Consider the following 15,219-nt stretch of genomic DNA (forward strand, 5'->3'; position numbering starts at 1 on the left):
AAACTCTGAAGAGCACTTCCGGCTGCTGTCCCAATAGAGTGTCCTTGAAATCGACTACACAGCTTCAGCTACAGCTACAGCTGATGCGGATGCTGTTCCTCATCCTGTTGCAGCTGTAATACCCATTGCTATTGCTGTTGCTGGTGTGTGTTTATCCTGCTCTCATCGCCTCAACTGACTGGACTAGAATCCCCTCCACACACACACACACATTTAAAAAGAGAGGACGACTAGTTCGAATAAACGCTGTGCATAATTCAAAAGCCAATTTCTCTTTTGTCCAAGTATTGAATGAAAATTCTCTCTCTCTCTCCCATTGATTCTTTCAATCTATCGGTATAGTTTGGACGTCTTACTTGCACTTTCAATAATTAAACCGATGGCAAGGGTAACTTTGGAGTTGTTTTTTTTCGTCTTTTTGGCTTTTTGCCTGTCAAAGTGTCAAAGTGTAATCATGCTTTGTGTTTAAGGGTTTAAATTAAATTAATTGACGGGCACTTGAAGTAAATTAAAATTGCCCAGAATGTTCTCCCTGCTTTGTGTTGGCCATAAAAGAGATTACAAAAGGGTCAAAGGGTTGTCAGCGATTGCTCATAATTGCGTGGCGCCTGCGGCAAGCCAAACAAAAGTTTTGTTCCATCTCTCTCACTTTTTTCTTTACTATATTGTACATGTATAAAATACGTTTTTTTTTTCTCATTTCTTTTGGAGTTTGCTGGTGACATTTCTTCCACACATTGGAAGATTGTGAGGAGGTGGCAACATTTGCTTGCCAAACTAATTAAATTTTTGCTGGCTTTGCGCTCAGCGCACTGGGCGGATATGGGGCAGCCAAATTGGCGCCACAAATTGGTAATTACCCCGGCTGAAGTGCATGTCAAACACGTAAAAAGGCGACGACTACGACAGCAACGACGTTGAGACGATGGAGATACAGATGAAGATAGCTGAGGGAGCTAAAGGGGGCAGTGTCCATTGGCTGCACATTGTGCAATTAGCCACAACGACAAGGACAAAGACTGTGGCCTCAGTGTCTCTGTGTCTATGGCTGACAATCAAGCAGGCAAGCAAACGATGTCAGCCAACACGCAGCAAAGCAGCTGACGATGCGTGTCCTGCGGATGTGGTTGCAGTGGGTGAAGCGGTGTGTGGGCAGCAGTTGAGTTGCCTAATTACTTGTAAGTTGGCAAATTTTGTGGCATTTCCAACTAAATTGAATTTGACGTACGTCTGTCTGTCTTGTTGAATTGAAAGCGATACCGTCCGGAAGACCGGATGAGGATGTCGCGTGTATATTTGGTTTCCGTTTCCTTTCACTCAATTCGCTGCTGCTACTGCTGCTGGTGCTGCTTGTGGCCAGCGTGTAATTATTTTTTAAGCACTTTCTTGTCTGCCATCGAAATCGGACCGAACTAAAGGCACCACAATTCCTATCGCTATCGCCATCGCAATCGCAATTTGAATGGCGGACGAGCTAGAAAGGGAAAAAGTCGCAGACTTTATGGTCACATACTCATCGTTAGGTGGGTGGATGGTGACGGGGCACATCCTTTGGTGCGGATATCCTCAGCTTGTTGCCTTGGCTTTCATTTTTCGGTTGCTTTGTCCAATTAGTAACAACGGTTTCATTTTTTTTTGTTGTCTTTTTTCTTTCTCTGTTGAGGCTACGATTTCATTTCTTTTATTGTGCTCGTTATCCTTTTTCTCTTTTTTTGTTTTGTTCTCCTCCGTTCGCTCTTCGCGCTGTTGGCAGTGCGCAAATTTGATATCCTTGTTACAGCAAATTGTTGTACAATTATTTCGTCTTGAGTATGGCGTGCGACCCAAACAGTGTCTCGAGCATTGGAATCATATTTATATATGTCGCAGGACTTGTCTCTTTCTCTTTCAGTCTCTCACTCCATTTACTTTTCTCTCATCTGAGTGTATTTTTGCTCTCCCTATCTCTCTCCCTTTCTCTCTCTCACACTCTCTTCTTGCTCATTGTGTCCTGCGCCAATATTGTCGCCCTTTCGATTATTTATGATCCTTGCCGGCAGCTCCCAACGGTCCCGGGCCTGTGGCCAAGTTTTAGTAGTCATCGTCTCGGCCCAGTAATAAATTTATGCTTTTTTATTTCCTGCTGTCATAATTTTACCCCCAAATACACACACACACACACACACACACGCACGGCCAGTGTGAGAGAGGTAGAGGCAGCAAAATGCTTGGTCTTTCTTCTTTTACTCCTTTTATGCCCGCCGCCTGTCCTCCCTTTATCCCCTGGCTCCATCTGTCTAGAAATTTTCCAATTGATAAATTATTTTATGGCAAATACACAAATTTTCTTTCGTACGCATGACTCTGCCTCTGCCTCTGTGTGTGAGTGCGTGTGTGTGTGTGTGTGTGTAAGGTTTTTGTTGTCATGCCTTAGTGGTTTTTTGGTTTTCGATTTTCGGGTATTGGGGCAAATTCTGTTCAGCTTATTTCCTAGATCCATAAAATAAAAATACGAGTATGTCCGATCTATATGTGTACATATTCATATATATTTATGTACGTAACTAATATCCTTGTGGATTTTTGCCTATTTCCTGTAGTAAATGTTTTGTGGGGCCCTTGCCCTTGCCCAGTTATCAGTTCATCGGTCTCTTTCCCTCTCCCTCTCTCTTTGCCACATGTAACTTGGCTCAAACCCATCAAATCCATCGTATTTGCTGGGTTTTCTTCTTTTTTTTCGTTCGTTGCTGTTGTTCTTTTCTATGTTCTTTCGTTTTCTTTAAACATTTTTGCTCTGAGTGAAGCACAAAACAAATTTGTGCCAATTTGTTGTTTGGTCTCTGGCTTTAGAGTAAGCATGCCACATTAATTTTAATAGAATTGTTTCTGTGCCACATATTGGCAACGAGAAATAGGCGCAAATTATGCGCATTTAGTTTTCTCCCTTTGTCACACAGAAGCAAATTGCCAAAACCAAGAAAACGAAACCCATTTAACCTACTTAGTTTTTTACAAAGAGTCTTTGTTTCACTATTTATTCGAGCTGCATTAGATCCTATTTATTTAGGATGAAAACAGTAGTTTCAATTGATATACGAAACTCATTCAAAATCAAACTTATAAGCAAAGTCAGTATACTCCTTCAGTTAGAGCATGTTGAGCAAAAAAGAGTAAAGAAAACTGAAACAGAAAAACAACAAGCCAAGCCAAATCAAAGCCAACAAATTCCAAATGCGCGTACAATATTTTTCAGGATTATTTCAGTTGGCTTCTTGTTGTCATTGGTTGCCAGGAGATTGAGGGGGATAGAGAGGTAGGGACACACACAAAGTCACAGTCACACACACACTCTCTTCTCGATGCCACGGAAATTTCTGTTAATTTGGCAGCCTGTCCCTGCATTGTCATTTTGTTTTTGCTGCTGGCGGCGGCTTCTGTCGTTTATAGTTTTTTATGCTTCGCTTGAGTTTTATTTGCCAAAAAACAGTATAAAATTGCTAACAAAAAATGATGAAAAAATGCACAAACACACACACACACCAAATAGAAAAGTATAGTCAGAGAGAAAGAGAGAGAGGCAGAGCAAGTTTTTGCCATCGTATTTCGGTGTGCAGATATGCAAAATGCTGCGCGCACATAAATTTCTATGTTGGGCCACGCTTATTTGCATAGGAATTATGTATTTGGGCATGGCGGCTTAACTACATAACACAGGACACCACACACATACACACACACTTAAACTCTCACACTCTCGCTGTAAACTAAACTAAACTAAACTCTGTGGTCATGGAGAGAAAACTAACGCATATCGTTTTACTTGTATTTTTTGCAGCAATAAATTTTCAACGGCGCTCCAGGAAAATGCATTGCAGCAAAACAAGCAATTAAAGCAGAACCTACACATAGATACAACCAGTCGGTCGTTCGGTCGTTCGGTCGGTTGGTTGGCTTGTGCTTGGTGCCTAGTGCCTAGGATCTTATGCCCGTGCTGTGCTAAAAACCTATTTTAAATAATTAAAATTCCGTAAGTGCTGCAGTCGAAGACGACCACGAGCACGACGACAACGACAACGCAACAACAACAACGTCGACGAGAACAACAAAACAACGTAAAAGAAGTGCCACACACAAGTCCAATCCACTACAGCCAGGCAGCAGGTGGTGGCAGGCTCAACAAATCGTGGCACGAAGAAACTTTTACCACAATCTGCGGTCCACAAATCGTATACAGCAATGATATAATTAATTCAATGCACTTGAATAAGCCAGCTTACTCTGCAAATCTCTTCAGCAAATTCAGCCCCAGCGACAACAAATTCAACAAAATGGAGGAGCTTGCAACTGCAACAGCAACAACCACATTGAGAATGGCGACAAAGCGAACAATTAGCCAAAATAAGCAAAGACATATCCATAACCAACAAAAGATAAAACAATTGATGAACCAAAGCCATTCACGAACTTTGCTCTTGGCAATCATTGTTCTGATGCTGTGCTTTGAGAGAGGTAAGTTTCCATTCCCCTCCCCCCACCCATTACCATCCCATCCCATCCCAATCTATTGTAAATGCAATCGCGTGCCAGGCTCAAGTCAATCAGCGAAGCAGAACCTCATCTCCCGCTGAGGAGGAGAGTTCTGGATGAAAACCGCAAAAGCCATTCAATTGACAAGCCCACAAATTGTGCATGCCAAAGCCCTTCTTCAGTTGGCCCCGACCCCGACTGTTGAATTAATCCCACTCAGATGAATATTTCAAAACGAAACTTAAGCAATTAATTTCGCTAATTGCTTTTCTTCGCTCCGTTTTTTTTATTTTTTTGTTTCCTCTGCAAAGATCTTTGCCACGTTCACGGCTTTTTGCATTTAAATGGCCGAGAATTCAGAAGGACTAAACTGAATGGTGAGACTGGGCAACTTTGCCTGTGCATAAAACTCAATCTGACATTTATGCGAATGTCCACGGAATCAAATAAGAGTAATGACATTGCTCCAGCTTCAAGACGTTCTAGGGATAGCTGAGCATCTCTTGCACTACAGCAGTGCAATGTCCTTTGGCTACTCAAACATTCCAGTGGCTATTAGTATTCATATCTTGACTGAACTAAACTGAAAGCTTAAATTCCTCTGGCCATTCCCCAGCATCCATTCAACGGAGGCGGAATGACGGCGAGGAGTGTCTCTCGGGGAGGCTTGGGGAGTAGCTTCGGTTTTTATCTGACAACGTTTGCATGAATTTTCATTTCGTGCTAGAATTGTTGAAAAAGATGCAATTAAATTTTAGGGTCCGCGCGAGCGCAAAAAAAGAAAGAAAGAGAAAAAAAAAACAAAATAGAAAAGAAAATAACTAAAAGAGTTCCTCTGTCAGAGTCTCAGTCTTTGCTTTCTACTTCTCTTTCGCTTTTGTCTCTATTTCGGTTTGCTCTGTCTGTTTCAGTCTCAGTTTGTATGCGGTTGCAGCTGCTGTCAGTGGCAAGAACGCATTATTAATTTATTTTTCAACTTGCAAGATGAATAAGCAAAGAGCAGAAATGCTTTCCGACCAGAGTTTTCCCTCTATTTGAATGTCGTCCTCTTTCTCTACTTTCTCCGCTCTCCATGTCTCTGTTTATTTCTGCCACACCATTGGCAGGTCATTTTGCATGCCGGTTTGCATTTTGCAAGTTGCTACCGACGTGTCTCGAATAGACTTCAATCTGCTGTCCATCACTGTCTTCGATCGTGACCCATTCGTTGCCAGCAAATAAAATCCAAAAGTGAATAATGAACCGCAAATAACCTGACTTTGTGTTGCACACCCGCCCCCATCCCAACCCACCGTTCGCCTTCATCGCCAAACCATTTGAGTTTACCTTCATTCACGTTTCTCGCTGTAAGTGTCAGTAACAATTATTTTCAGTTTACTATTTTTAGTTTTGCAGTTTTCATTCTATTTCAACCCTTTCACAATTTTAATTAATGAACTGCAGCAGCAGTTGCACGACTAGAAGAGATTAGTTGAGTATTGAATTTTTAGCTGTGTATTTATTTACCCAAATTTAGTTTTATTCACAAAAACTTCATGTTAATACTGAATAGTTTTGTGTGACATAAATCACATAATCATATTATCTTCATGCCCCCTCAGGGAGCTTTCCTATGTGAGTGTGAGTGTGTTTGTGTGTGTGTGTGTTCAAGAGATAGGATGGATTTATCCCATCTGTCTATCTAAACTAATCAATTTGACATAGGTAACTCCTCTCTTCTAGCCACAAGAACCTTAACTTAAACTTTAACCAAAAAACTTTCGATTTTCGGGCCAAGAAAACTTTTCAACTTAGATAACAGTTTGCAGATGGGAAATTTATTAACTGCATGGACCCAAAAAGAAAATGCAAATAAATCAAGCATTGGCAACGGCAACGGCAACTACATAAATACTTACAAGAAAAGTTTATTCCATTTTTTTTTTTCTATACCCTAGCAAAAGAGAAAGAGTGAGGAGTTTTATGAATATATATTCCATTTTATCGAAAGGAAATCATCTCTGACTACATAAAGTATGTTTATTCTTCATAATTTGTGATAGGTATCAAACCTTTTTCGAGCTCAATCAAACTTTTTTCGCTATGGGGTTTTTATGTATTAATTTGATTCTTCGAAAAACATAAAGGGTATTTCTTTAGTCAATTATTTAACAAAGTTCTATGGAATCCATGTGTTAAAAAGGATCTGTTCCTTTTCCATAGACTCTAGCATCCCCAAAATTACCTCGTAGATTTGGTCTGATGTTATTTTTTTGTTTTTCAAACAAGCGATAAGGCAACCGCAGTCAAGTGATGCGTTAAAGTTGCTACGAGGAAAGAGAAAAAACCGCAAAAAAGGATATTGACGTATGACGATGACGATGGAGAGGCACTTGAGGCAAACGTGCCTACAAGTTGATAGCGCATGGAAAATGCAGAAAGGGGGTGTGTGTGTGTGTGTGTGTGTTTTGGGGGTTCTGTTGGCAGGGGAAAGTGGTCTGATGGATGTATGTAGGTGCGGCAGTGTCAAGTATTTGCACTTGAATTGCGCGCTAAGCTAAATTTACGCGCATTTGTTTGTACGACTCCAGAGAATTTTGTTCGACAGTGTTGCCAGCTCAAGTGAAAATCGATGAGAAGTCAGTGTGTGTGTGTGTGTGTGACTGTGAGGGTGCCTGTGTGTGTGTGTGTGTGTGTATGGTTAAAGCGTTGGCATTGTTGCTTGGCCACAATGTTTTCTTTTCCGCCTCCGTCTCACATGGGTTTTTATTGGTTTCCTTAGTTTGCTTTTTTCTTGCTCTTCTGTTGCTGCTTTCGTCCCATTTCTGGTGTCATGAGCAAACGAGCGGCATTTTGAGCAAACAAACTAGACCTACACACACACATTCAAGCATACCCATACCAACACTCCCACACACACACAACATATTGCTTCATCCGTACGTGTGCTCTTATGGGGAAGCATCAAAAACTGTCAGCTCCATCCTTCGTTTCATACCATGCTCTCACTTCAGCTCATCATTATCATCGGCTTCATCTGCCACTTCACAAAAATGCACAGAAAATCCTCAACTTTATCTCGTCAATAACTTGAGTGCCAAACTGGCAGCAAGCTTCTTCTCCCGCCTAAAGCAGTCCTCTCGAACCAGTTTCCTCAATTTTAGTTTGATTTTTATGACCTTTATAAGAGTATTACAATTTTCTTATATAATTTGTTTCTAATTTATTGATTTTAGCCGATGATGCTAAATCAAATTATTCTTGTTTAAGTGACAAAGGGAATCCTAAATAACTCAGGCTCAATACATTTCTAGAAGTTTTCGTTTTTCATTTCGAAAGTAAATTGAGTTTTTGGTAATCAAATATTAAAGGGTAGTAAATGTTTGGCTTGTTCCAGTTTAGATTTTGTTATCCTTACTTCAGCTTTTAAATTTTACCAGCTGCCGCTTGTGGCTTTGCATCTCTCTCCGGAACTCTTATCCTCATTCTTCATATTCATATTTCTTTATATATTTCTCTATGTTTTTTTTTGTTTCTTTTCCTTTTTGTATTTTTCACTTATTGATAAAACAAAAATTTTGCTTTTGATATTTTTTTTGGCACGTGCTGCGGTTGCAGTGGCAAAATGTTTGCAAATGATTATTTTATTGACAATTAAAGCATGAGCATAAAACCAAACCACACAATACTGACACAAGCTGGTAAGAAGTAAAATTTTATTGCCATGAATGTCAAGAGTTGACATTAGTCGCAGGGGTGCAGACCGAAACGTATGGTGGCGGCGGCGGAGGAGGTGGAGGTGGAGGTATGAGTGTGTTGTTGTGTCTGTCTAAACGATTTCAGTTTATTGCTGCATTTAATGCCAGAGAGTCAGAGGGTTAAGGAATGGATGGAGATGGTAAAGGAATCGCACTCAAACGCAGACAAATGTCATTGCAAAAGAAAATGATAAGAGACAGAGAGGAGGAGAAATCGGGAGGGGGATAACAACTTTTCAGACAGAAGCTGTTAAAGGCAGAACCAAAAGTCTGACCAGTGGAACATCTGCTACACACACACACACACACACACACACACACACACTTTGAGACACACATAACTTTGTGTGAGATACATTTGTATCTCTACATCATCAAACATGAAAAAAAAGAAACGAAAAAAAGTTGATTGCATACTTTAGTGAGCTAAATGAAGAAATTGTGTTGCCTCGATTAACGTATTTAGAAAGTTGAACTATGACTAACTGCTCTGCTGATTGAATTTTAACTCAGATACAGAAAGCACTTTGCCCAGCAACTGCGGGAGCAGAAACCATATTTAATTTGTGTGCAAATGGTTGGCAAACAAGTTTCTAATAAAATAAAGTGACTACCAATCTCTTTCTCTTTCTCACCCTCTCTCTCTATCTCCCACTTACTCTCTGTCTATCTGTCTGCCTACTCGCTACTGAATGATGCTGCTCGTGGCTTGGTGTCTAGGAACTTCATTAGAATTTCTGTGCGGCCCTTTTCATTTTGTGTGCCACAAAAGCCATTTCATTATGCCACTCGACTAATGCCCCGGCCAACGGCTAAGCAATTTTAATTTGCAGTTGCATTGGCATTGGGCTTTGTCAACTCCAAAAGCTCACTGAAGGAGCAATGAGAGGTGAAAAAGGAAGAGAGGAGGAGTAGGAGGATCAGAATGAGCTGCAGTAGCTCTTCATCCAAATTGACATAGACTGTGGCTAATTTTTTTTTGCTCTCTCCATTTCCCGCATAAACAGAAGTGGGGAGGGAGAAAAAAAACAAAAACAAAAACAAAAATAGAAAAGAGAAAATATGAAAATTTTACCACACAAAAGAGTTTGTTTAGGTCAGGTGGAACCAGCTGCAGCATCCCCAACATGAACAACAACAATGCAGATGCGAGAGTTGTGGGTGTTCCGGCATGTTGCCAAAGGATGTTAAAATATTTTTGCAGCTTTATCTTTAGACATTTGTCGAGGACGAGGTCACAGTTAGAGAGAAAGAGAGAGAGAGATAGAGTGTACGGCATGTGGTTGGGTACTCAGTTGTGGGGATGGCAGGTTGGGGAATGTAATGCAGCTTCGGGATTTAGCTGACATTGAGTGCAGCTTCAACTTGCACTTCCACTTCGACCTCCATCTCGTCGTCGTCGACGTCGACATGGAGGTGGCTCCCGGCCCAAGCTGGCAAATAGATTACCTCTATTTTAGCTGAAGTCTAGTGTTGCCCATGGGATGTGGCCATTTTATGGCTGGCCCAACAGTTTGCTCTTTCGGGCCAATGGAGTGCACACTGTGACTCTCTATCTCTCTCTCCCTCTCTATGCAGGCAGGCATCTCTGGCAAATGCTTCAAATTAATTTCACCGCATGAGGAAATTGCCTGGCCAGAGTAGCAAGTAGCACAAAATCGTAAATCAAAAGCACAAAGACCAATCCCCTTCACTCTCTGCCTCACCTCTTGTTCTTCTCTCTTGCATATATCCACTCTACATTCTACTCCATCCACTTCACTCGAGAAGCATTATTTGCCTTGTTTGCTCCAAGCTTATCGGCGTCTAATCTCTTTATGATAAAATGTTTATATTGGCGACAATATCAAAAGCTTCCGGATATGACCGGGTTGGTTGGTTGGTCCCTTGGTCGGTTCGTCGGTTGGAGGCTGGTCGCTTGGTGGTTGTTGCTGCAATAAATTCACAATGCAAAGTAATGCCACCGCAAACACTCGGCACTCGACACTCAAAAGTTTCACGTTGGCGACGTTGCCGTTGCCATTGCCATATGAAAGATAAATTCGTGGATAAGAACTTTCTGCAAAAGCGGATTGTATGAACAAGCTAATTTAAGTTCGACACTGCCAGCTGCCACACAGTCTCGAGAACGTGCAGCTGTTGTCCGGCGACCGCACCACAGTGAAGCGAAGCGACTTTATTATTATTATCCTCGGCGTAAAGTGTGGCAAGTGGGCGAAGAGAGCCTAGCCGGGCCATGGAATAATATGAGCCAAGACAAGGATGTTGTGCAAAAAAGGTGGGACTAACGCCCCCCATTTTCCATCTTCAGCGACAGTTTTTCCAGCTGCTTCATTTCATATTCAGAAGTTATTTTTCTCTCTTTGCCACACAACGTCGCCTTCTTATCCAAAATATAAAATGGCCAACCAATTGACACAAAGCCAATTTGACCGATTCGATAATACCTCAAAATGACTTTTCACTAACATTATTTGCAAGTTTTCTTATTATATTACGAAAATTTGTATATAACATTTCATGTTTTATAGGACCATCTTTTTTTCTTTGGGGCATTTTTAACAAACAGCAAACAGGACGAATTTTTTTAACCGTCGTCTGTCTTTTTTTTTCGTTTGTTTTTGTTTTAAACATTCTTTACGCTCTTCTTTTCATACTCTATATATTTATGAAGTGGGAGGGTATATAAATATTTATAAATCATAGACAAAAGAAAAAGTAAAACGTAATCTAGTATTTCTTTAGGAGCAATCCAAAAGGTATCTTAAAAGTGTCAAGCAAATTCTACAGAATTCTCTACTTATTCAGGTTTTTCTTGAGAAATTTGCGTTATATTTAAAGAGGGTATCTGAAAGCCTATTAAACGTTTCTCAATTATTTTTCAATTTTTTTTTCCTTCTCTCGTCAAATATTTTTCATTTTCTTTATGTTGAAAAAAGTTGTGACAAAAAACAAAAGGCGAGCGCAAAAGTTTACTCTCCTTCGGCCTCGCAGCACAGGATGACGAACTGACTTTCGAGTCGAGAGTCCATGTTGGACTGACAGATGAAACGAGAGACGGCCGGCTGACGGAGAAAGGGAAGGGAAAAGAAGGCGCCTCATCAGCAGCTCATCAACGACGACAGCATCTAAAATTTTACAATTTTTGCATCATATTTTCTTCTTCTTTTCTTCTTCACTTTGGCTTTTCGTTCGCCTTTCTTTCTGTGTGTGCGTGTTTCTTTTCTCTTTTTTTTGTGTTTTGGCCATAAATGACTTTAAAAAATGCCTAACAAAGTTTTTAAATTATTTCTTGAGTTAAGTTGAATGAAATTATAAAGGGATTTTCACCAGAGAGTTTTCACCTAGCCCACCCACCGTCTTGGCCAATCGTCTGCAGTGCAGCTGTCGCGCAAGGAAAGTTGCTTTCGGCTTATTAACATTGGAAACTCATTATTATTTTTTTGTTCACTCTTTCTCTTACTTTCTCTTTGACTGTTTCCGTTTCCCCTTCATTTCACTCCCTTTACCCCCGTTGGCTAGCAAAAATTTAAGTCAGAAAAGTTTTTTGGCAAATTTCATTTCATTAATTTGGCACGCAGGTGTCAGTTGTCTCGTGGTGTGTCCACCATCCATGCACACAACGCACCACGAGAAAGTGTCAAATAAATCAAACAGTTTGGCCAGAGGCCGACCGGGCCGGCAAGTTTAATGAGTCGTGCCCTAGAACCAGGCAGGGCAGGACCCGGACATGGATCTAAACCTGAATCTCTGAATGCTGCGTGTTCTGTGTGTGTGTTTTCTGGGGAACAATCGCAACAGATTTGACAAATACGCCGCATGTTCCATTCATTCATTTATACATTCATTATTCCCCCTTTTACAGTTCGTGTTTAGTTTACTAATTTGCTGCTGCAAATATTTGGCAAATATCCAAAACGGGTGACAATTGCACAGCACTCAAGTGGCAGAGGTGACGTTCGTTGCATATGGTGGTGGTTGATCCCTTTTGCCCTCTCTCCCAATAGCAATAGGCCACTTCATGATATTGACATTAAGTGCAACATTTGCAACCCCCGGTTAGATAAGTATAGACGGCTATAGACTATCCTGCTGCTGATGTGACAAGGCTGCCGTGAAATGATATACGCATCTATTGTTAAGTCGGCTCAACACTATTGTCAGTGACAACCTACAGTCCCTGCCTGCCTGCCTCGGCAATCGGCGAACCTAATGAACCATAACGCTTTATCGTCGTTTTGTCCCCGCCTTGGTCTTTGTCTTCCCTATCCCATCCTAAGTGTGCGATTGGGATTTAATTTGATTGCTTCGATGCTTGCGAGTGAGTGAGTGTGCGATTGGGTTTTTCTTCTCGCTCTCTGAGTGTCTCTGTGTGTGTGTCTGTGTGGCATTATCCTGTGATTTACTGTGTGTTATTTGGTCTTACTTTGTTTTACCGCTTATTGCTTATTACTTTTTCTCCACACTCCCTTTCGCTTGTACGACTGTTTGTGTGTGTGTGTGTGTGAGGCGCATTAACAAAGCGTTGACAAGAAAGCAAGGGGGGAACAAAAAAAAATACACATACTAAATCCTTTTCTGCATTGATTGATAAAGTGCCTTATGTGAGGATTACTCTGACATTGATTTACTATGCACTTCTTCTACCCCTCCGCCCGTCCTTTTCGGATGGCAAAGGACTTTTCGCCCCGGCCTTGGCAAGAGAAAACAAAAACTCCATCTGCAACTGTATTTAAAATGAAGGTGTTACATTTTATTTGAAAAGTTTCTCTCAACAAGGTTGCATAAATATGACCAAGGCATTGTTGCCCAACCAATTGCGAAACCCAGTTGGTTTGGTTAGACCCAACCAGACCGAACCTGACCTGGCCTTGCTTGCCCTTGTTGTGGCTGTGTCAATTAACGCCTAAGTTGTAAACAAATTTCATCCTAGCCCAGTTGCCCGCTGCACTCATAAATTGCAGTTAGTTAGAAGGCGACCAAAAGGCAGTCAAAGTTTGCCAGAACCCAGTCGAGCGTGGTGTGCCCCTTTGCACTCATCCATTCTCCTCGCCTCCACCCTCCACTATCATTACAACCTTGTTGCTGCTGCTGCTGCTGCATCTACTGCCACTGTTTGTGTTTTTGTTAGTTAAAGTATTCTGGACTAAATACTCCAAGGTATTAGATTACTGTTTACTTGTTTTACCCAGGGCGTTGTTAGTTTGATTAATTAGCCAATTGACAAGTTTTCATTCCATTGAACGAGATTCCATCACAAGTAACTATAGCCCGTGCTTGGTCTATGATAAGTATTTGGCCTAAAACATAATCAGACTTGATCCCCCTAGAACGCTATCTCATTTCAACATTGACTGCAGCTCATGCCACAAAAGTAAAAAATATCAAAAACTGACCAATTAACTTAAGTAAGATGCTTAGCCTTATCCTTGTCCCCTCACTCCTTCCATCATAATACCCACAACCCTAGGGCAATGCGGGAAGAATGACAAAAACTCAAGAGAAAGAAAACTTTTCCCAAACAGTTATGAAGTTTTGTGCACAAAAATTTTAAATCAAATCGAAAGAGAGATTATATGGCAAATAATACTTATGAACTTATTATCTTGTTTGTGTTACTCAGCCACGCCCACAACAACGACGACTGACCTCCTTGCCTGCCCCAATTGCTGTGGCTGCTTTGTTGTGGCGGCTTCTACTACTGCTGCTGCTGCTCCTGCTTAGCATGCAGAACACGAGACAGATCCTGCACTTGGGGATAGAAATTTGAGCCATAACTTGGCCCTGGCGTAGAGCGAGAGTTTTGGCTCCCGATATTGGTCTTTGGTTTTTGATTTTGTTTTATACACTTGACTCCCCTCACTCTCTCCTCGCACTTTGTATCCCCCCCGTGGTGTCTGTCTCTATGTATTGTGCCAAGTTCAATGTTTATTCTGTGTGGTATAAACTCTGTAAATAAATTTCAACAAAATTGTCTAACAATACGCCAAAACAGGCCTCCAGGGTAAATACACAGGGTTAGCGTTTGCAGCCACAAACGGCACAAGAAAAAAATAGAAGAAGAAAACGGCCAAAAAACGTGGCAGGTTGGGCGAACAGGCAGTGGGAGTTGAACAAAAGAAAAAAAAAAAAACCTCAATAGTATTTTTAGCCTTTATACAAAATAGCTCAGACAATGTTTCAAGTTTTTGCCTTGAAAATTCCATGGACTTCTTGGGGCATTAGAGATGCCAGGACCAAAAAAAAGAAAAAAAAATAAGAAGGACCCCAAGCAGACGCCAAGAAAATTATAAAACAGCCGCTGGTAATTGTGCGTTGAAAGATCAGAAACTGTTTTCGGTTGCTGTGTGTGTGTGTGTGTGTGTGTGTGTGTGTGTGTGTACTTAATCCAATAAGGCAACAACAGTTTTCTCAAGTAATTTGTTACCCCTTGCACAGACACAAACACACACACAAAAGTCTCCTTAACCCTTTATCCCTAGTCCCCTCTAACTCCTTATAGTGATTGCTTTGTGTTGTATGCCGTTTAGTCGGGCAAATAACTGGAACAATGCTGCCTGCCTCCAACCAACCGACCGACTGAAAGCCCGTCCGTCCAACCGACCGACCACCAACTCGCACAACTCCAAACTCTTGAGCCCCGGCATAGTTGAGTCAAGTATTTTTCAGCTTTTGTTTGCCGGTTTCCTAACGTAGCACTAGGCCCATTCCATGACCCCATCTCATGGCCCCAAAAACTAAACCGCATCGCTTTGTTGCAGCGAGTTTTTCCGGCTAGGCTTTAAGGGAATCAATCAAATGCCGGTTTTCATATCAAATTTTAATTAGAAAATTTTAAGAAACAACTTTCTGTCTTCTACTCTCATTCTCATCCATTAAGAAATTATTTATTTTCTATTTTTGTTGTTTTTGTCTATGCCAAAAGCAAACTCACATAAAAGTTAAGTGTAAGAGGGGCAAAAACATCGTCGAACGG

The 15,219-nt window shown here is 41.1% G+C and overlaps 1 protein-coding gene across 2 annotated transcripts in view; it reads left to right on the forward strand.

The window, feature by feature from the left end:
* Nucleotides 1-3,817: 3,817 nt before the first annotated feature.
* Nucleotides 3,818-15,219, forward strand: part of LOC6648064 (hemicentin-1) — a 72,506-nt gene continuing 61,104 nt past the window's right edge. For both annotated transcript variants that reach the window (XM_023178537.2, XM_023178538.2), the window contains exon 1: nt 3,818-4,488. In XM_023178537.2, coding sequence (XP_023034305.1) covers nt 4,233-4,488 — 256 coding nt within the window. In that variant the 5' untranslated portion in view covers nt 3,818-4,232. The remainder of the gene's footprint in view (nt 4,489-15,219) is intronic.

The sequence above is a fragment of the Drosophila willistoni genome, chromosome 3R, assembly GCF_018902025.1.
Source record: "Drosophila willistoni isolate 14030-0811.24 chromosome 3R, UCI_dwil_1.1, whole genome shotgun sequence".
Taxonomy (NCBI): Eukaryota; Metazoa; Arthropoda; class Insecta; order Diptera; family Drosophilidae; genus Drosophila; species Drosophila willistoni.